Source organism: Prinia subflava, chromosome 1 (assembly GCF_021018805.1).
Source record: "Prinia subflava isolate CZ2003 ecotype Zambia chromosome 1, Cam_Psub_1.2, whole genome shotgun sequence".
Lineage (NCBI taxonomy): Eukaryota > Metazoa > Chordata > Aves > Passeriformes > Cisticolidae > Prinia > Prinia subflava.
The window spans coordinates 152,471,605-152,493,548 of NC_086247.1; the positions used below are offsets into that span (position 1 = coordinate 152,471,605).

Here is a 21,944-nt window from a genome sequence, read left to right on the forward strand (position 1 = left end):
AATCCGCGGGCAGTGGCTCCGGATCGGAGCCGACCACGGAGCTCGGATTCCCAGCATGGACTCGGAGAAGCTCCATCCTCATCCCAGCCCAATTCCGTGGCCCAGTCCCATTCCCGGCTCCGAGGTTTGTCCTCACCTGGTTGGAGGTCAGGGTGAGATCTTTGAGAGGCCACAGGTGCCTGGGAAAAAGGGAAACCGGGATTTAGGATGGATTCTGTCTGGAATCCCGTTGGTTCTTCCAGCTCCTCCTCCGAGGTGGGGCCAAAGCCTCAGAGGCTCCGTTTGCTCCTGTCCTGGCCCTGCTCCCGGTGGGATTGAATCCAGGTGGAATTCACCTCGGAAACCTGGGATCTCCCATCCCACAGACACTTCTCTGGGATCTCCATGAATCCACTGCCCTGAGAGCTCCATGGATCCACTTCTCTGGGATCTCCCATCCCATGGATTCACATCCCTGCAATCTCCATCCCATGGATCCGCCTCCCTGGGAGCTCCAATCCCATGGATACCCTTCTCTGGGAGATCCCAATCCCATGGATCCACTTCCCTGGGATCTCTATCCCATGGATCCACTTCTCTGGGATTTCCATCCAATGGATCCACATCCCTCAGAGCTCAAATCCCATGGATCCACCTCCCTAGGATCTCCACGGATCCACCTCCGTGGGACCTCCATGGATCTAATTCCCTAGGATCTCCATCCCATGGATCCAATTCTCTGGGAAATCCCAATCCCATGGATCCACCTCCCTGGGATTTCCATAGATCCACTTCCCACAAAGCTCCAATCCCATGGATCCACTTCTCTGGGACTTCCATGGATCCACTTCTCTGGGATCTCCCATCGGAGTTTCCATTCCTCAGGGATGATCCTGGGATAATCCACGGGAAATCCTGACACTTTTCCACCCAATTCCTCTCCTTTCTTTTGGACTGAATCCACTTGGATCCAGGAATTCCCTGGATCCGCTGCTCTCCTGAAATCCCAGAGGGAAATTCCCAAGCTCCTCACCACCACTTCCAGAGGTGGATCTGGGATGAGGGACACACCTGCCCCCACTTTCCCCATCTTTTCCGTGCGCATTCCCACATTTGAACAGGGATCAAACATTCCTTTTCCAAACCACCTCCAAATCTTGGGAGGCCAAGAATTCGGGAATGTCCACACTGGAGAAGCTCCAGTAAAAAACCGAGAAAAACCCCAATGACGAATCTAACCGGAACCCAACCCCAGCATGGGGAATTCCCGCTCACTTCTGCACGTCCAGGAATTCCAGGAGCTGCAGGTCCGGGAGCAGGCTGAGCTCCACGATGGCCTGGCAGTAGCGGCTGTCCTCGCGCTGGTGGCGGAGCATGTAGAGCATGGAGAGCTCCGGGTAGAAGCAGGGCAGGATCAGGGGCAGGACCAGGCTGGAGCCCTGCTGGGAGCTGGGAAAAGAGGGAAAAGAAAACAAAATCTGGGATTTTCCTGGGAAGTCCATGTGGAGATTCCCAAAGCCACCGTTTCTGAGGGGTTCGCCTTGTTTTCCTCTCTTCTGAGCTTGGAATGGGTGGTCTGAGAGGATCTGGAGCTCCAGGAGATCTCCAGAGCCTCTGGGAAAGACTTGGAGCACCAGGAGATCTCCAGGGAATTCATTTGGAACAACCTGGAGTTCCAGGAGATCTCTGGAGTCACGGACAAAAACTTGGAGCTCCAGGAGATCTCCAAGAAATTCACTGGGAAAAACTTGGAGTTCCAGATCTCTGGAATCACCGACAAAAACTTGGAGCTCCAGGAGATCTCCAGGAAATTCTTTGGGAGCAGCCTGGAGTTCCAGGAGATCTCTGGAGTCACCGACAGAAAGTTGGAGCTCCAGGACATCTCCAGGAAATTCACTGGGAAAAACTTGGAGCATCAAGAGATCTCTGGAGTCACTGGGATAAACCTGGAGCTCCAGGAGATCTCTGGAGTCACTGGAAAAAAAATCCTGGAGAACCAGGACATCTCCGGAGTCTCAGGAAAAATATGGAGCTCCTGGAGAACTTCAGAGTCTCTGGGGAAGCCTGAAGCTTCAGGAGATCTCCAGGGAATTCACTGGGAAAATCCTGGAGCTCCAGGAGATCTCCGGAGTCCCAGAAAAAACCTGGAGCTCCAGGAGATCTCCAGGGAATTCACTGGGAAAATCCTGGAGCTCCAGGAGATCTCCGGAGTCCCAGAAAAAACCTGGAGCTCCAGGAGATCTCCAGGGAATTCACTGGGAAAATCCTGGAGCTCCAGGAGATCTCCGGAGTCCCAGAAAAAACCTGAAGCTTCAGGAGATCTCCAGGGAATTCACTGGGAAAATCCTGGAGCTCCAGGAGATCTCCGGAGTCCCAGAAAAAACCTGGAGCTCCAGGAGATCTCCAGGGAATTCACTGGGAAAATCCTGGAGCTCCAGGAGATCTCCGGAGTCCCAGAAAAAACCTGGAGCTCCAGGAGATCTCCAGGGAATTCATTGGGAGCAACCTGGAGGTGCAGGAGATCTCTGGAGGCACTGGGAAAACCTGGAGCACACCAGGAGATCTCCACAATCACTGGGAAAACCTGGAGCACACCAGGAGATCTCCACAATCACTGGGAAAATCCTGGAGCTCCAGGATATTTCCATGGAATTCACTGGGAAAATCCTGGAGCTCCAGAAGGTCTCTGGGCTCCCAGGAAAAATCTGGAGTTCCAGGAGATCTTTGGAGTCACCAGAAAAAACCTGGAGTATCAGGAGATCTCCAGAGAATTCATCGGGAAAATCCTGGAGGTCCAGGAGATCTTCAGGGAATTCACTGGGAAAACCCTGGAGCTCCAGGAGATCTTTGGAGTCCTGGGGAAAAGCCCGACTCAAACACAGGGCACTAAACCTGGCTCAAGGACACAAAGCCTGGGCACTAAGCCTGGTGCAAACACATGGCACTAGGCATGGCTCAAACACAAGGTGCTAAGCCTGGCTCAAGCACACTAACACATAGTCTGGGCACTAGGCCTGGCTCAAGCACAAACCCGCGGGCACTAGGCCTGGCTCAAGCACAAACCCGCGGGCACTAGGCCTGGCTCAAGCACACAAACACATAGTCTGGGCACTAGGCCTGGCTCAAGCACAAACCCGCGGGCACTAGGCCTGGCTCAAGCACAAACCCGCGGGCACTAGGCCTGGCTCAAGCACAAACCCGCGGGCACTAGGCCTGGCTCAAGCACACAAACACATAGTCTGGGCACTAGGCCTGGCTCAAGCACAAACCCGCGGGCACTAGGCCTGGCCCAAGCACACAATCCCGGGCTCAGCCCGACTGACCTGGGCTCGGCGTCCTCGGGCTCAGCGCGGCCCCGCTGCTCCCGCACCAGGCGCCACAGGCCCCTGCAAGGGCACAAACACGGATCAGCCGGATCCGGGATCCGGGAGCGTTTGTTCCCGGAGGAGAGCCGAGCCCAAACCCCGCGGGAGAGCAGGAACTCCCAAGAACTCCCAAGAACTCCCAAAAACTCCCCAAAACTCCTCCAAAATCCCAAAACATCCCAAGAACTCCACAGAATTCCCAAAGAACTCCCAAAAGTTCCCAAAAACTCCCAAAAAATCCCAAGAACTCCCCAAAATGCCAATGAATTCTGAAGAACTCCCAAAGAACTCCAAAGAATTCCCAAGAACTCCCAGGAACTCCCAAGAATTCCATAGAATTCCACAGAATTCCTGAAGAACTCCCAAAAAATCCCCAAAACTCCCCAAAATTCCAAAGAACTCTCAAGAACTCCAAAGAACTCCCATTAACTCCCAAGAATCCCAAAGAACTTTCGAGAACTCCAAAAAACTCCCAAGAACTCCAAAAAATTTCTCAAGGAATTCCCAAGAGCTCCCAAGAACTCCCTAGAACTCCCAAAAAACTCCCCAAAAATCCCCAAAAATCCCAAGAACTCCATAGAATTCCCAAAGAACTCACAAAAATTCCCCAAAATTCCCAAAAACTCCCAAAAAACTCCCAAGAACTCCATAGAATTCCCAAAGAACTCCCAAAAAACCCAAAAAAATCCCCAAAACCCCCAAGAACAACGAACCCATATCCGCCTCACCCCAACCCCCCCGATCCCAAGGCTCCATCCGGCGCTCCCAACCCCCCGGAAAAGTCCCGGGGTGGCGCTCACTGGAAGAATTCCCAGATTTTCCCGGCGTAGAACTTGACCTCCAGCTGGGCCATGGGCAGCAGGTGCCGGTTGGCGCCGCCGCCGCCGTAGGACGCCTGGAACGCCGCGGCCAGCGCCCGCTGCAGCTTCCCCAGGGGGTGCAGCGAGGAGCCCAGCGCCTGGAAAAGCCCGGAATTCCATCGGGATCGGCGGCTGGGATTGGGGAAAACCAAAAGGGATCCCGAATTTCTGGAATTCGCAGCGGGAATTTGGGAAAAACCCAAAAGGAATCACAAATTTCTGCTGCAATTTCTAGCGGGAATTTGAGAAGAATCAAAAGAGATCCCAAATTTCTCCTGGAAATTGGGAAAGCCTAAAAAAGATCTCGAATTTCTCCTGGAATTTCCTGGAATGTGGGAAAGTCTAAAAGGGATCTCAAATTTCTGGAATTAGCAGCTGGAATTTGGGAAAACTCAAAAGAGATCCCAAATTTCTCCTGGAATTTAGGAAAGCCCAAAATGGATTCCAAATTTCTTCTGAAATTCGCCGCTGGAATTTGGGACAGGCCAAAAGGGATCCTGAACTTCTCCTGGAATTTTCTGGAATTCGGAGTTGGAATTTGGAAACCTAAAAGATTCCCAAATTTCTCCTGAAATTACCAGACAAAATTTGGGAAAACCCAAAAGGGATCCTGAATTTCTCCTGGAATTTCCTGGAATTTAGGAAAGCCCAAAAGGATCTCAAATTTCTCCTGGAATTTCCTGGAATTGTCATCTGGAATTCAGGAAAGCCTAAAAAGGATCCCAAATTTCTCCTGGAATTCGCAGCTGAAATTTGGAAAACACAGAAGATTCCCAAATTTCTCCTGGAATTTCCTGGAATCGGCAGCTGGAATGTGGGAAAATCTAAAAGGAATCCCAAATTTCTCCTGGAATTGGCAGCTGGAATTTGGGATCTCTCAGATGGCACCGACGCACTCTGCTCCCCTCTTCCCCTCTTTAATATTAAATTCTCCATCCCATAAATTCTTTATTATTCAATTCCCTATTCAGTATTAAATTATGGATTATTAATTTTCTGATTGATTCTCTGCTATTAAACCATTTGTTACATCAAATTCTGTCTTACTTTAATTTAATAATTAAATTAAATTAAATTATAAAATTAAAATCAACAATTAATAGTTATTAAATTACTTCTTATTCTTAATTATTAAACATTAATTTCTCCATTTAACAGTAATTTCAGCTCTATTTTAATCTCTTTATTCCTGAGGAAATCCCGGATTTGGGATCAACCCTTCCCAGCTTTACCTTCTCCAGGTACCCCCGGAGCTCCTGCGGCTCCTCAGGCACCTCCTCGCTCCTCCAGGAGATCTCCTCGGCACCTCTGGAAAAACGGGAATGAGGCGGGAAAAGCACAGGAAAAACTAGGTTCTTGGGAAAATGGAAGAGGCGGAATTAAAAAAGACAAACAGGAATTCCCAGGATTTCCCCTTTGGCAGCAGAGATATTCCCAGGATTTCCTCAGGAATTCCCGGGATTTCTTCCGTACCTCTGGCAGAACAGGAATTCCCAGAATTTCCTCAGCGATTCCTGGGATTTCCTCAATAGCAGACCAGGAATTCCCAGGATTCCCTCTTTGGCACTACAGATATTCCTGGGATTTCCTCAGGAATTCCCAGAATTTCATCATTGGCAGAACAGGAATTCCAGGGATTTCTTCAGGAATTCCAAGGATTCCCTCTTCAGCCGAACAGGAACTCCTGGGATTTACTCAGGGATTCCAGGGTTTTTCTCTTTGGCAGAACAGGAATTCCCAGGATTTACTCAGTGATTCCCACGATTTTTTCAGAAATTCCTGGGATTTCCTCAGCAATTCCTGGGATTCCCTCCATACCTCTGGCAGAACAGATATTCCCGGGATTTCTTCAAGAATTCCCAGGATTTCCTAATTGGAAGAACAGGAATTCCCGAGATTTCCTCATGAAATTCTGAAGATCTCCACAGGGATTCCTGGAATTTCCTCTTGGGCAGAACAGGAATTCCCAGGATCTCCTCAGGAATTCCCAGATTTCCTCAGAATTGCCAGATTTTCTCAGAATTCCCAGGATCTCCTCAGAATTCCCGGATTTCCTCAGGAATCCCCTCCATACCTCTGGCAGTACAGATATTCCTGGGATCTCCTCAGCTCCTTGCTGCTTTGCACGTGGAATCCCAGGAACGCTTCCTCTGTTTCCTCCTTGCAGCCGGAGCTGAGGAATTCCTGGAACTGCTGGAAGATTCCCGGCCACCGCTGCTCCACCGGGAATTCCTTCAGGTCCAGCTGCCTGGAAAACAAAGCGGGATCAGGATTTTCCAGCTCCTTCCCCAGTTATTCCCGATTTCCCCTTCAAATCTGGGAATTTTCTCCAGGACTGGATAAAAACACAAAGGTTGGGAAAGCTGGGAATGTTTTCCTGGAGAAGGGAAAAATTCCAGGCCCTAAAGGAGCTCCAGGATTTGGGATAAGGGATGGAGGGACAGGAAAACAGGGAATGGCTTCCGGTGGGAAAAATGGAGATTTTAATGGGATTTGGGGATGGAATTCCGGGCTGGGATGGGAATTCCATCAAAACCCCAAAGGTCTCTAAAAGAAAATTCATTAAAATGGGAATTCCATAAAAATCCCCCAAGTCTCTTCAAGAAAATCCACAAAAAAATGGGAATTCCATCAAAACTCCTCAATCACTTAAAGAAAATCGAGGAAAATGGGAATTCCATAAAAATCCCAAAAATCTCTTCAAGAAAAGCCAGAAAAAAATGGGAATTCCAGAAAAAAACCTCAAGACTCTTTAAAAAAATCCATTAAAAATGGGAATTCCTTAAAAACCCCTCAAGTCTCTTCATGAAAATTCACCAAAAAAAAGGGAATTCCATAAAAAATCTCTCAAGTCCCTAAAATAAAATCCACAAAAAATGGGAATTCTATAAAAACCCCTCAAGTCTCTTAAAAAGAATCCATTAAAATGGGAATTCCATAAAAACATCCATATGGAACTAACTCGATGAAAATCCCAGGATTTCAGGAGTACACGGAGCGAACCCCAGGGGCTCCGTTGCTCCCTCTCCCCCTGCCCACAAATCCGTTCCTGGATCCATTCCCCAGCAGGGATCGATCCTGAGCTGCTCTGGAAACAGCCCCACCCAGAATTCCCAAAGATCCAATTCCCAAGGATCCCACAGGATTCCCAAGGATCCCATTCCCAGGACCCCATTCCCAGGATCCCACAGAACTCCACAGATCCAACAGAATTCCCAGGATTCACTCCCAGGATCCCATTCACAGGATCCATCCCCAGGATCCCATTCCCAATGATCCCATTCCCAGAATCCCATTCCCAAAGATCCCATTCCCAACGATCCCACAGAATTCCCACAGGATTCCCCAGGATCCATTCCCAGGATGCCATTCCCATGAATCCCATTCCCAAGGATCCTGCAGAAGTCCCAAGGATCCATTCCCACAGATCCTGTCCTCAGGATCCCATTCCCAAAGATCCCATTCCCAGGATCCATTTCCAGGATCCCATTCCCAAAGATCCCATTCCCAGGATCCATCCCCAGGATCCCACAGAATTCCACAGATCCAACAGAATTCCCAGGATCCCACTCCCAGGATCCATTCCCAGAATCCCATTCCCAATGATCCCATTCCCAATGATCCCATTCCCAGAATCCTGTTCCCAAAGATCCCATTCCCAAAGATCCCTCCCCAGGATCCCATTCCCAGAATCCTGTTCCCAATGATCCCATTCCCAATGATCCCATTCCCAAAGATCCCTCCCCAGGATCCCATTCCCAGGATCCCATTCCCAATGATCCCATTCCCAATGATCCCATTCCCAATGATCCCATTCCCAGAATCCTGTTCCCAATGATCCCATTCCCAAAGATCCCATTCCCAAAGATCCCTCCCCAGGATCCCATTCCCAGGATCCCATTCCCAATGATCCCATTCCCAGAATCCTGTTCCCAATGATCCCATTCCCAAAGATCCCATTCCCAAAGATCCCTCCCCAGGATCCCGTTCCCAGGATCCCATTCCCAATGATCCCATTCCCAATGATCCCATTCCCAGAATCCTGTTCCCAATGATCCCATTCCCAGAATCCTGTTCCCAAAGATCCCTCCCCAGGATCCCATTCCCAGGATCCCATTCCCAATGATCCCATTCCCAATGATCCCATTCCCAATGATCCCACTCCCAGAATCCTGTTCCCAATGATCCCATTCCCAAAGATCCCATTCCCAAAGATCCCTCCCCAGGATCCCATTCCCAGGATCCCATTCCCAATGATCCCATTCCCAATGATCCCATTCCCAGAATCCTGTTCCCAATGATCCCACTCCCAGAATCCTGTTCCCAAAGATCCCTCCCCAGGATCCCATTCCCAGGATCCCATTTCCAATGATCCCATTCCCAATGATCCCATTCCCAATGATCCCATTCCCAGAATCCTGTTCCCAATTATCCCATTCCCAAAGATCCCATTCCCAAAGATCCCTCCCCAGGATCCCATTCCCAGGATCCCATTCCCAGGATCCCATTCCCAATGATCCCATTCCCAATGATCCCATCCCTGGGATCCCTCCCCACTCCCTTGGTGCTCACATGTGGTGGCCACAGTGGGTGCCGGGCGTTCCCTGCGGAGAGAAAAATTCTCCGTTATTAAATTCTGTTATTAATTTCTCTGTTATTAAATTTCCTATTTATTATTAAATGCTTTATTATTAACTTTTCTTTCTATTAAATAAATTCTCTACTTATTATTAATTCTTCTATATAAACTTAAATTCCTTATTTACTTTTCTCCACATTAATTCTCCAGTTAATTCCCTTATTACATTCTCTGTTATTAAATTCTCTATTTATTATTAAATTCCCTATTTAATGTGGAAGTCTGTGTTATTAAATTTTCTATTTATTAAATAAATTCTCTATTTAGCATTAAAATCTCCATTTAAATTGAAATCCTTTATTGAATTTCTCCACATCAGTTCTCTGTTAATTCTCCATTATTAAATTCTGTTCTTAAATTTCCTATATATTAATAAATTCTCTATTATTACTTTTTCTATTAATTAAATAAATGCTCTACCTATTAATTAATTCTTTATTTAAATTGAAATTATTTACACTGCTCTACATCAATTTTCTGGTTTTTTCTCTGTTATTAAATTCTCTATTTATTATTAAATCTCTATTTAAATTTAAATTCTTTATTTAAATTTCTCTACATTAATTCTCTGTTTAATTCAGTTATTAAATTTCCTATTTATTATTAAAATCTCTATTTGAATTGAAATGTTATTTAAATTTTTTCACTTTGATTCTCTGCTTAATTTTCTATTATTTAATTAATTTTCTATTCCGTTTTCTCTTTACTAATAAATTCTTTATTTAGCATTACATTCTCCATTATTAAATTTTCTCTTTATTAAAAAATTCTCTATTTAAATTTAATTTCCGTGTTTGAATTTCTCCACATCAATTCTCTGCTTAATTCTCTGTTAATTAATTCTCTGTTATTAAATTCTCTCTATTTATTATTAGATTCCCCATTTAATATTATTAATTTTTCTATTTGTTAAATAAATTCTCTATTTATTATTAAATTCTCGATTTAATTTCCAAACCCTCCCGGCTGCAGGGAATGAGGCGGAGAAATATTCCCAAAAATCGGGAGAAGGTGGATTTTAGGAGCAGCAAGGAAAAAACTTGGGAGATAAATTCGCTGGGAATTCCAGGGGATTTAACAATAAATAAATTCAATAATAAATAAAAAAATCCCCAGATTTCCCTGGAAAATTCCCGCTTTTCCTTGGAGAATTTCCAAGGGAAAAAAAAAATTCTTGGAATCTGGGGATTTAATAATAGATCAAAAATTTAATACCAGAGAATTAAACAGAGAATTGATGTGGAGAAATTGAAATAAAAAATTGAAATTTAAATAGAGAATTTAATAATAAAGTCCAGGGGGAGAAGGAGAAAATTCCAGGGGGATGAATCCACTGGAAATTCCAGGAAAATGAATCCACTGGAAATTCCAAGACAAGAAGGAGGAAATTCCAGGAGAAGGAGGAAATTTCAGGGTGACACAGGGGGAGAAGGAGGAAATTCTAAGGAGACAAATCCATTGAAAATTCCAGGAAAATTAATCCATTGGAAATTCCGAGAGGAATCCACTGGAAATTCCAGGAAAATCAATCCATTGGAAATTCCAGGAGGAGAAGGAGGAAATTCCAGGGAAATGAACCCACTGGAAATTCCAGGGAGATTAATCCATTGAAAATTCCAGGAGAAAAAGAAGTAAATTCCAGGGGGATGAAGGAGGAAATTCAGGGAAATTAATCCGTTGGAAATTCCAGGGAAATTAATCCGTTGGAAACTCCAGGAGATGAAGGAGGAAACTCCAGGAGATGAATCCACTGGAAATTCCAGGGAAACAAATCCATTGGAAATTCCAGGAGGAAAAGAAGGAAATTCCAGGGGTTTGAATCCGTCTGGAATTCCTGGGGTAGGAGGAGGAGGGCACCATTCCCACCTTCCCTGGCTCCTCGGTGCAGTTCCCGTCGCAGGCGCCATCCTCCAGGAGCAGAATTCCCGAACCCTTGGGATGGAAGGGAAAATTTGGGAATTGGCAGCATGAGCTTCCCACCCGCTGGAATTCAGCCCGGAAAAATGAGGGGATGCATATCCCGAGAAGTGTTTTTGGAAAAGTGGAGATTTGCTGGGGAAAACTGGAAATTTTCCAGGGAAAACCAGAAATTTTCTGGGTAAATCTGGGAATTTTCTGGGTAAATCTGGGAATTTTCTAGGGAAATCTGGGAATTCTCTAGGGAAATCTGGGAATTTTCCAGGGAAACCTGTGAATTTTCCAGGGAAAACCAGAAAGTTTCTAGTGAAACCAGGAATTTTCCAGGGAAAACTCTGAATTTTCTGGGAAAACTGAATTTTTTCCAGGAAAAAAACAGGAATTTTCCAGGAAAAATGGAATTTTCCGGGGAAAACCAGAAATTTTCTGGGGAAAACTGGGAATTCTCTGGGGATGGATTTCCCAGTGGAAGTGAAGCTTTTATTCCAACCCCAATTCCCTTTGTTTTCCCCACCGAATTCCCGACTTTCCATGACTTGGAGTGGTGAATTCCCGTTGGAAAAAGAAGGATTTCCCAGTTTCCAGGAAAAGATGGGATCTTTCGGGATCTCGGGATGGTTTGGGCAGGAAGGGACCTTCAGGATCATCCATAGGCACGGATCTCCCCGGCTGCTCCAGGTCTCGCCCAAGCCGGCCTTGGCCACTTCCAGGGATCTCCGAAATTCTCTGGGAATTCAATCCCAGCCAGGAATTCCTTCCCAAGATCCCATCCAGCCCCTCTGGAAGACTCCCCCAATCCCTTGTTCTTCCCAACCATGACTTCCGGAAAAATCTTGGAATATCCTGTGCGGGAAGCGCCCACGAGGACCCAAACCCAACCCCGGGCCCTACAGAGACATCTCAACATCCCAGAGTCTTTTCCAACCGCTCCAGGAGCTCTGGGAATGCCCCGTTCCCTGAGCAGGGAATTCCCCGTGTCGGGAATTCCCAATCCCGCGGAATTCCCGACTCACCACCGCTTTACCCGCCTGGAAGGTGCGCTGGTAGCAGAGCCCCGCCTGCGTCACCACGATGCCCTCGCCATGCCTGTGGTCATCCCGCCACATCCCGAGGTACCTCTCCCCTCTGGAATGCCGGGAGAAGCCAAAGGCTGGACTTTGCCCTCTTTTCCCAGCTCTCAATCCGTTGGATTTGCTGGATTTGTCCCGGTTTTTCATGACAACGCTCCAGGCTGGATGTCCCACACCGGCTGAGCTCCAGGGGTGTTCTCCAAGGAGTTCAAGCCTTCCGCGCCCATCCCTCCATCCCAAACCTCCAGGATTTATCCCAAAACTGTCCCATACCTTGGATCCATCCCAGATCTCCAGGATTTATCCCAAAGCTGTCCCACACCTTGGATCCATCCCAGATCTCCAGGATTTACCCCAAAGCTGTCCCACACCTCGGATCCATCCCAGTTTTCCCTCTCCTTCCATCCCAAACCTCCAGGATTCATCCCAAAACTGTCCCACACCTCGCATCCATCTCAAATCTCCATGATTCATCCCAAAGCTGTCCCACACCTTGGATCCATCCCACTTTTCCCTCTCCTTCCATCCCAAACCTCCAGGATTCATCCCAAAACTGTCCCACACCTCGGATCCATCCCAAACCTCCAGATTTATCCCAAAGCTGTCCCACACCTCGGATCCATCCCAGACCTCCAGGATTTATCCCAAAGCTGTCCCACACCTCGGATCCATCCCAAATCTCCAGGATTCATCCCAAAGCTGTCCCACACCTCGGCTCCATCCCCCCTTTACCTCTCCTTGTCCTCCCAGACTCCGTATCCGCTCTTTTTGTCCCTCTCCCAGTTTCCCGTGTATTTGAAGGGATGCCGGGCTGAGAAGTCCTCCAGGATGCCGAAGCCGTGGCGCGCGTCGTCCTTGAAGTAACCCTTGTAGACCACGTCGTTCCCGTACCTGCAGGAAGAGGGATGGAATCCCAGCCTGGGAATTCTGGAGCTACTCCTGGAGCAGAGAACCGGGAAGCGAGGAGATCAAGCTCATCCGCGTGGGAATATCCCAAATATTCAGCCGACGGCACGGAAGTGGATCCTTGGTTGCTGCTGGGAATGGGCATCTCCCAATGCAGGCGTTCCAGAGCTCCCCAAATTATCCAAGGACTTGGGATTGTCCTGGGAGAGGCCACTCAGGCCTCGACCTCTCACCAGCCTGGGCACACGGAGCTCCGGTGAATCCCAGCAGGAAAACTGGATCCGGAGGAAGAAGGCCAGGCTTGGATCCACCTGCTGGTGGTGGCCACCAGCCCTTCCCTGCACTGGGAAGAGCAGCTCCGAGGTGAAAGGAGGAGAAGAACATCCAGGCTGGAGGCCAGGCCCATCCCAGTCGGAATTTTGTCTCTGTCCCACTTGGGACGGGGAAATCAGGGATGGGGATGAGAAGGAACCGTGGGCACCCCAAAGCGCTTGGGGTGACCTCGGATGAGAAAATTCCAGACCTTTCCAGGGCCTGAAGGGGCTCCAGGAGAGCTGGAGAGGGACTGGGGACAAGGGCTGGAGGGACAGGACACAGGGAATGGCTCCCACTGCCAGAGGGCAGGGCTGGGTGGGAGATTGGGAAGGGATTCCCGGAGAAGCCCCTCAGTGGCATGGCTGCGGTGGGAAGGATGCAGGAATTGATTTCCATGGAATATTCAGCAGGTGGCTGTTGGATGCCATCAGGAATTCCCGATGGGCATTCCCACTTTTCCTGAGGGAAAGGAGGATGGGAATTCCCAATAAACACTTCCTGGTTTTCCCCCCTTTGGAAAACAAGGAAGAACTTTGTGGTTTTCCACTTGGATGGAAGCTGAATCCAGGGATTATCAGATCATTGGAGAATCCCAAGGATCGGGAATTGGTAGGAATTCTTGAGAGGGATTTAGGGTTGGGTGCTTCTGGGGCAGGGCAGAGTGGTTGGGATAGATGGGAATTGGGCAGGAATTCCTGGCTGGAATTCCAGTCTGCCCCTGGATCCCTGGAAGTGTCCAAGGAAAAGTTGGACAGGGCTTGGAGCACCCTGGGACAACGGGAGGTGTCCCTGGATGGAATGGGATCATCCTTAATCCCCCAAACATTCTGGAATTCTAAACACCCACAAAGCATTCCCAGACCAGGCTCCAAAGATTTCAGGGAACATTTCCCCCTCGAAATCCCATTTTCCCCGTTTTCCCTGGAATCCCCTTTTCCCAGGGTCTCACTTACTCACAGATCCCGTAGCCCCTCATCTTGCCCTGGTACCAGTGGCACTTGTAGCAGTCGTAGCGATCCTCGGAGCGCCGCGGGACCAGGCGGATCCCGAACCTGCCAGGGCAAGCAGGGAACGTCGGCATGGAAGAGGTCAACATGGAAAAGGTCAGAATGGAAAAGGTCAACATGGAAGAGGTTGGCGTGGAAAATGGTGACTGCATTCAGAACCTTCTGTTGTAAAAGGTTTTAAAAGGCTCTAAAACATTTATAAAAGGATCTAAAAATCACTTCAAGACACTTCCTAAGAATAAATTCCCATGGATTTTGAGATCTGGGATCAGATTCCAGCTGCATGGAAAAGGTCAGCATGGAAAATGGTGATTCCGTTGTAGTGGATGAAGTTTTAAAAACCAATTTCAATTTCATGGGATTGGGGTTTTTTCTTTTAAAAACCTTCTCATTTCAGTGAGTTTTTAAAGGGATTTAAAAATCACTTTAAGACCCTTTCTAGGAATAAATTCCCATGGATTTTGGGATCTTTGCTCAGACTCCAGCCGGATGGAAAAGGTCAGTGTAGAAAATGGCGACTCCATTGTGTGGATGAAGTTTTAAAAACCATTTTTAATTTCATGGGATTTGCTTTTTTTTTTCTTTGACAAAAACTCATTTACATGACGCTTATTAAAGGGACTAAAAATCACTTTGAGACACTTCTCAGGAATGAATTCCCATGGATTTTGGGATCTGGGATCAGATTCCAGTTGGATGGAAAAGGTCAGCATGGAAAAAGTTTGCATGGAAAATGGTGACACCATTGTAGAGGATGAGGTTTAAAAACCAACTTGAATTTCATGGGATTTCCCTTTCATTTTAGTGATGTTTATAAAAGGATCTAAAAATCACTTAAAGACAATTCCTAGGAATAACTTCCTATGGATTTTGGGATCTGGGCTCAGATTCCAGCCCATGGGGTCACTCACTGCCAGTCTCCTCTCTCCAGGTTCCATCCCGTGGCAGGAACCATCCCGGTTTCTTTGGAAATCACGGATATCACATTCCCCAGGTCTCACCCGTGCTCCAGGCCCTCCTGGAAATCCCCGACGTGGTTGCGTCCATCGCGCCACTTCAGCGTCCCCCTGCAATCCAAGGAATTCTCTCATTCCCAATGGAACAGCAGCTACTAAAGCCCAGCCTAAATATTCAGGCCATCTTAGCTTTGACCCGGTGGAAGGTGCCCAAGGTGGATTTTTCCCCCCAGGTTCTTTCTAACCCAAAGCATTCCCAGATTTTACGGCAAACGGCAAAAATATTCCTTGGAGGCCCAGAGAGACAAAAGGCACCTCCAGGCCTTGGTTTTCAGCGGGAGGATTTAATCCCATCATGTTCGCCTGCTCTGGCATGAGTGGGAAGAGCCCATTCCATCCCCTAATCCCAAAAGTATTTTCTGGAGGTGCCTTTAGGACCTGGCCCGTGACCCTGAATTAATGACAGGGATTAATCCAGCCTGGCACATCCCCGTGGCCAAGGTGACGCCCCAGCCTGGAATTCCAGCCACTGGGAAAACAGAGAGGAATCCCAGTCCCAAGGGATCACGGATTCCACGGTTTGTGGGGGTTGGGAGAGCGATTCCAGGAGGTGATAACGGAGCCAGGAGAGCCGGGAACGGTGGATGATGGTGAAATTCCTGTCCGGCTGTGCCCACGGCCGGAGCAATTTCCATCCCTCCCTGTCTCCCACTCCACCCACACCCAGTGAGAGCTTGAATTCCAACCTCATCCCAGAAAATCCCATCCCCGCATGTTCCCAAGGCAGACACAACAGAATCACAAAATCCTGGAACGGTTTGGGTTGGAAGAACCTCAAGGATCATCTCATCCCACGGGCAGGGACACCTCCCACTGTCCCAGCGTGCTCCAGCCCGACCTCAGACACTTCCAGGCATTCCACAGCTCCTCTGGGAATTCCAGCCCAGCCCGGGATTCCACCCCAGTGTTTAATCCAAACCTCCTCTGGGTGGGTTTGGCAGGAGATGGCGCAACACCAAAACCGCGACCGGCTTGTTTGACTTTCACCGCGGTTGTTGTTTTAAACACCCCCGCGGGATTGGCCCTGCTCCAGCTTTTCCAGAGGATTGCTCGGACATGTTTGACACTTCAATATTTGAATTCCAGAGCTCGGATGTGTTTGAAATTTCAGTATTTGAATTCCAAAAATCAGATGGGTTTGAAATTTCCACATTTGAATTCCAAAGATCGGACGTGTTTGACTCTTAATATTTGAATTCCAAAGATCGGATGGATTGAAATTTTAATATTTAAATTCCAGAGCTCAGACGTGTTTGACATGTTCATATTTGAATTCCAGAGCTCAGATGCATTTGAAATTTCAATATTTGAATTCCAGAGCTCGGATGCATTTGAAATTTTAATATTTGAATTTCAGACCTCAGATGGATTTGAGATTTCAATATTTGAATTCCAGAGCTTGGATGTGTTTGAAATTTCCTTATTTGAATTCCAGAGCTCAGTTGTGTTTGACATTTCAATATTTGAATTCCAGACCTTGGACAGGTTTGACATTTCAATAATTAAATTCCAGAGCTTGGACATGTTTGAAACTTCCATATTTGAATTCCAGAGCTCAGATGATTTAAACTTCAATCTTGGAATTTCAGACCTTGGACAGGTTTGAGATTTCAATATTTAAATTCCAGAGCTCGGATGGGTTTGAAATTTTAATATTTGAATTTCAGAGCTCGGACGCATTTGACATTTCAATATTTGAATTCCAGAGCTCGGATGTGGTTTAAATTTCAATATTTGAATTCCAGAGCTCAGATGGTTTTGGAATTTCCATATTTGAATGAATTTCCTTTGGCTTTGTAGGAATGGAAAAGGGGCGCAGCCAAAGGGGATAAGGGAACAGCTGGAGCTGGGTTTGGGTTGGATTTTAGGAAAAGGCTTTTCCCCCAGAAGGTGCCGGGCACTGAACATTCCCCAGGGAATGGGCACATTCCCAAGGCTCCTCCAGGAGTTGGGATTGTTTGGGTGTCTGTGCCAGGCCAGGAGTTGGACTTGACCCGTGTGAGTCCTTCCCACTGAGAACATTCCGGAATTCCATGTCTGCTGCAGGCACGAGGAGGTTTAAGCCACACCTGAGTGGGAGTCGGGCCTTCCCCCACCCCAGGTCACCCGGAATTCCAGGAATTCCAGGGCAGACACTGGAGAATGCCGATGTTTTTGCCAAAGAGCCCAAATTCCCACAGCTCTGCTCTCGTGTTCCTCCCTCAGAAATCCCAGAGCAGCCAAGATGCTGCTTTGGAACCTTCCAGCAACAAAATCCCAGCTGAGGAATTCCAGGAGCAGGAAGGGAACTCAAATCCAAGGAATTGAACACCCAAGTCCCTTAATCCTGCCCCAAATTTCCTGGGAGGCCTCATCCCAGTCACTCCATGGGAGGCAGGGGAGATTTGGATCCATCCCAGTTTTCCAGCCCTAAGGCAGGGGAGGACAAGGAGCAGGAGATGGTTTTGAGGGAGTGAAGGTGGGAATGATCCGAAGGTCTCCTGCTCCTTCGATGCTGCTCCAGGGCACGGCAAAATCTCCTCCACGGAGTAGTCAGGATTCAGTTTTGGATTTGGGGCTGGAACTGGATTCAAACCCCTTCCAAACCATTTCTGTTCTGGATTCTTTTGTGATTTTAGGGCTCTCTCCAAGCGAGTCTCTCTCCATCCTTTCTGCTTTACCGTGTAAAACTCATGGAAAATCAAATTTTCCAGTTTTGGTGACTGAGGAGCTCGGTCACATTCCAGGTTTCTTCCCAAAAAAACCCCCAGAGTGTTCTCTAACTTATGTCCAAAAATTTTTGGTTGGGATCTTTGATTTCCAGCCATCCCCTCACTTAAAACTTGGATTTCCTGAGCAGTTCCCATTTGAGCTCCTGTATTTAAGCTTTTCCTAATTCCTGGCGTAAGTTTGGAGGTTTCAGCTTTGGATAAAATCCAGAGAGATTTGATAGCAGAGAATAAAATTCTTCTCCACAAAGGATTTTTACTGAGTGTTTTCCTCATTGTGAGGGTGAGATTTCCATAGCCCAGGCTGAGATCGTGATTTTAGGCCAAGCCTAAATCCCAAGTGAAAGCCCCAGCCCGTGCTGCACCTTCAGGGTGATCACCACCACATTTTTGGGGCAGCCTTTAGGATTTAATCCATAAACCGCGGATGAGACATCCACAACAAATCCCAAGGTTTAGGAGTCAGGTTTTGCTAAGCCTGCCCTCAAGGCCAGAATTCCCTCTGGGAATGAGTGAGGCAGGAATCTGAGAGCCGGGCCTGGATTCACCTCCAAAACCTCATCAGGAATTAAATTCTGACCTTATCCTGACCTTGGAACTGCCCAAAACAGGAGCAGATGTGGTTGAGTGACCTGGAGAAGTTTGGGTTGACCTTGGAGATCTTTCCCAACCTTGATGGAAACGCCAAGCCAGCACTTCCAACCTTATTCCCACTTGGAAAAGAGGCCCAAAAGGAACTTCCAACCTTATTCCCGCTTGGAAAAGTGACCTGGAGATGTTTGACTTGACCTTGGAGATCCTACCCAACCTTCATGCAAACACCAAATCAGTGCTTCCAACCTTATTCCAGCTTGGAAAATTGACCTGGACAAGTTTGGGCTGAACTTGGAGATCCTCCCCAACCTTCACAGAAACTCCAAGCTCTCCAGCACTTCCAACCTTATTCCCACTTGGAAAAGTGACCTGAACAAGTTTTTGTTGACCATGGAGATCTTTCCTTCATGGAAATTCTGAGCCAGCACTCCCAACTTTCTTCCTGCTTGGACAAGAGGCCCAAAGCGCACTCCCAACCTGATTCCCGCTTGGACAAGAGGCCCAAAGCGCACTCCCAACCTGATTCCCGCTTGGAAAAGGGGCCCAGACAGTTCCTTACTTGCCGTGGGGCCTCCCCCAGAGCCACTCGCCCTCGTAGGTGGCCCCTCTGAGCCTGCCCAGGAAAGGAGCAGCCCCTTCATGAGAAGTATGAGAAGTTTGGGTTGACCTTGGAGATCCTTCCCAACCTTCACAAAAACACCAGGCCAGCACTTCCAACCTTATTCCCACTTGGAAAAGAGGCCCGAAGCACACTCCCAACCCTCTTCCCACTCAGCAAAGAGGCCCGGAAGGTTCCTTACTTGCTGTGGGGCTTCCCCCAGAGTCCTTGTAGGTGGCCCCCCTGAGCCTGCCCAGGAAAGGAGCAGCCCCTTCATGAGTGACCTGGGGAACTTTGGGTTGATGTTGGAGAACTTTCCCAACCCTCAGGGAAATGCCAAACCAGCACTCCCAACCCTCTTCCCACTCGGCAAAAAGGCCCAGAAGGTTCCTTACTTGCCGTGGGGCTTCCCCCAGAGCCACTCGCCCTCGTAGGTGGCCCCGCGGAGCCGTCCCTCGGTGCGGAAGGCGTAGCTGAAGAAGCGGCGGGCGGGCGCGGGGCCGCCCTCGCCGCTGCGGCCCCAGAGGGGGAAATCGCGCTTCCCGTTGAGCGCCTGGCGCGCGGCCTGCTCCAGCTTCCAGCGCCACGCGGCCTGTGGGCATGGAGAGCGGGAAAATCAGGGACAGGCGAGGAATAGGTGGGATCCTGGGAAAACCAACCGGAGACGACCGCGGGAAAGCAGCCGGGAACACGCGGGTTCCCACCGAAGGCCAGGGCAGCTTCCACAGGGCTTCTCCTGGAAGCGAAATTGTCCAAAAAATCCAGCCTGGACCTGCATTGCTAAATATTCCCAAAAAATCCAAACTGGATCTCACTCATTCCAGGAGGGACACGCTTAAATATTTCCGAAAATCCAACCTGGACATTGATAAATATTCCCGAAAATCCATCCTGGAACTCCTTTGGTCAAGGATGGACACATTGTGAATAGTCCCGAAAATCCAACCTGGACATTGATAAACATTCCCTAAAATCCAACCTGGAACTCCCTTGCCAAATATTCCTGAAAATCCAACCTGGACATTGCTGAATATTCCCAAAAGTCCGACTTGAATCTCCCTCATTCCAAGAAGGACATGATGCCAAAAATTCCCGAAAATCCAACCTGGATCTCCATTGCTAAATATTGGATACTGTAGCCAGACACAACAGCTGGGAGGGAGGAATTTCCACTTGGATGTTAAAAAAAAACAGGGAAAATTTCCACTTGGATGTGGAGAAAAACAGGGAAAAAATCCACTCGGATATTTAAACAAAGAAATAAAAATTTCCAGTTGGTTTGAGAAACTTCAGGAAAAGCGGCGAGGAACCGATGGGTTCCCACCAACGTTCCTCACCCGCCATCGACTCTGAGCCACCTCTGGGCAGGATTTTCTTGGAAAAGGAGCTGAAAATCCAGGATTTTCTTGGAAAAGGAGCCGAAAATCCCAACCCACCCTGATGGGAATTGTCATCGTGATGTAGATAAGGAGGAGATGGGACAAAGCCACGGCTGACCTTGGTCTGGGCGTCCTTGGCGGAGAGCACGAACGTCTCCTCCGGGGTTGTGATCCGCAGGCTGTGCCTGGGAGGGAGAAAAAAAGCATGGAAAACGCAATTCCCGATCCATCAGCGCTTCCCATTCCCCTCCTGGAGATCCCCTGCGGCTTTCCCAAGGTTTTTCTGGAGACATCTCAAGTTCTCTAGGGCTGGATGAAATAATTTTGGGATTCATTGAGAGGGAACGGCTTCAAGTTGTGCCAGGGGAGGGTCAGGTTGGACATCAGCAGGAATTTTTTTATGGAAAACGTGGTCAGGCCTTGGAATTGCCTTGGAATTGTTTGGAGTCTCCATCCTTGGAGGAATCTGAGGAATTCTGGGCTGGGAACGAGATGGGGATGGGACATGGGTTGGATTTGATGACCCCGGTGGGCTTTTCCAAGCTCAGAAATTCTGGGATTTCAATCTGGCAGGGAATTCCAAGCTGCTGAGAGCCCATGATCCATATCCCAATCCCAGTGCTCGGAAGGAAATGGGACAAAGCTCTGGATCCTTTTCCCATCAACCTGAGCATTTTTATTCCTGTTTTTTTTTAACTCCCAGTGGGAATTTCTCACTCACAATCCCGGAGCCGATTTCTCTCCGCAGTTTTCATCCACCCACACCAGCTTCAGATCGAAACTCCGGAAGCTGTTTCCCTGGAAAAAAAAAAAACGGAAAAGGTGGTGCTGGAAACATCCATGGAATTGCAGAGCTGGAGTGGCAGCACGAATTCCCAACTTAATGGTCCGTCCATCCATCCCACCTTGGAAAGAGAGACCCTGGAGATGGAAAAACCACAGGAAAAGGAGGGAGGTTCTTGATTGAACTATCCTAAAGCTCTTCTAGAATTCCACAGCTGCATTCCCAAATCATTCCAGCCAACATTCCCAGAGATTTGTGGCTGCCCCATCCCTGGAAGGTGGGGCAGGGTTTAGAGCAAGCTGGGACTGCTGGAACCACGGAAAGGGGTGGGAATGAATCCATTCCACCTTGGGATGAGAGACCCTAGAGATGGAAAAACCATGGGAAAAGGAGGGAGGTTCTTGATTGAACTATCCTAAAGCTCCTCCAGAATTCCACAGCTGCATTCCCAAATCATTCCAGCCAACATTCCCACAGATTTGTGTCTGTTTCCCTGGAAGTTTGGGCAGGGCTTGGAGCAAGCTGGGATGTTGGGAACCGTGGAATGGGATGGGAATGGATCATCTTTAAGCTCCCTTTCCATCGAATCCATTCTGGGATTTATTGAGGACTTGGCACCACCAGAAATATCCCAGAAATCCCAAATTTAAGGATCTTTTGGGATCAGCAGCGCCCAAACAGAACAAACCCCAAAGGAAAATTTCCATTTCCCATCTCCCTTCCCTGCCTCACATGCAGGTGCCCACCCGGAGCTGCTGCCTGGCAGGAAAACTTGGAAAACTCCAAGGAATTCCAGTGTTTTCCCAA

At 48.2% G+C, this 21,944-nt stretch overlaps 1 protein-coding gene across 5 annotated transcripts in view; it reads right to left on the reverse strand.

The window, feature by feature from the left end:
• Window positions 1-21,944, reverse strand: part of ALS2CL (ALS2 C-terminal like) — a 45,230-nt gene that overhangs the window by 12,478 nt on the left and 10,808 nt on the right. For 4 of the 5 annotated variants that reach the window (XM_063417409.1, XM_063417400.1, XM_063417384.1 and 1 more), the window contains exons 8-22: window positions 21,075-21,151; window positions 20,472-20,538; window positions 19,370-19,566; window positions 15,060-15,125; window positions 14,005-14,103; window positions 12,563-12,721; window positions 11,774-11,885; window positions 10,710-10,775; window positions 8,777-8,808; window positions 6,279-6,452; window positions 5,437-5,512; window positions 4,145-4,302; window positions 3,303-3,365; window positions 1,255-1,428; window positions 137-179 (exon numbers count right to left, since the gene is read on the reverse strand). In XM_063417409.1, coding sequence (XP_063273479.1) covers window positions 137-179; window positions 1,255-1,428; window positions 3,303-3,365; window positions 4,145-4,302; window positions 5,437-5,512; window positions 6,279-6,452; window positions 8,777-8,808; window positions 10,710-10,775; window positions 11,774-11,885; window positions 12,563-12,721; window positions 14,005-14,103; window positions 15,060-15,125; window positions 19,370-19,566; window positions 20,472-20,538; window positions 21,075-21,151 — 1,563 coding nt within the window. Of the gene's footprint in view, window positions 1-136; window positions 180-1,254; window positions 1,429-3,302; window positions 3,366-4,144; window positions 4,337-5,436; window positions 5,513-6,278; window positions 6,453-8,776; window positions 8,809-10,709; window positions 10,776-11,773; window positions 11,886-12,562; window positions 12,722-14,004; window positions 14,104-15,059; window positions 15,126-19,369; window positions 19,567-20,471; window positions 20,539-21,074; window positions 21,152-21,944 lie in introns of those variants that run through there. The other variant, XM_063417419.1, reaches the window with a different exon arrangement.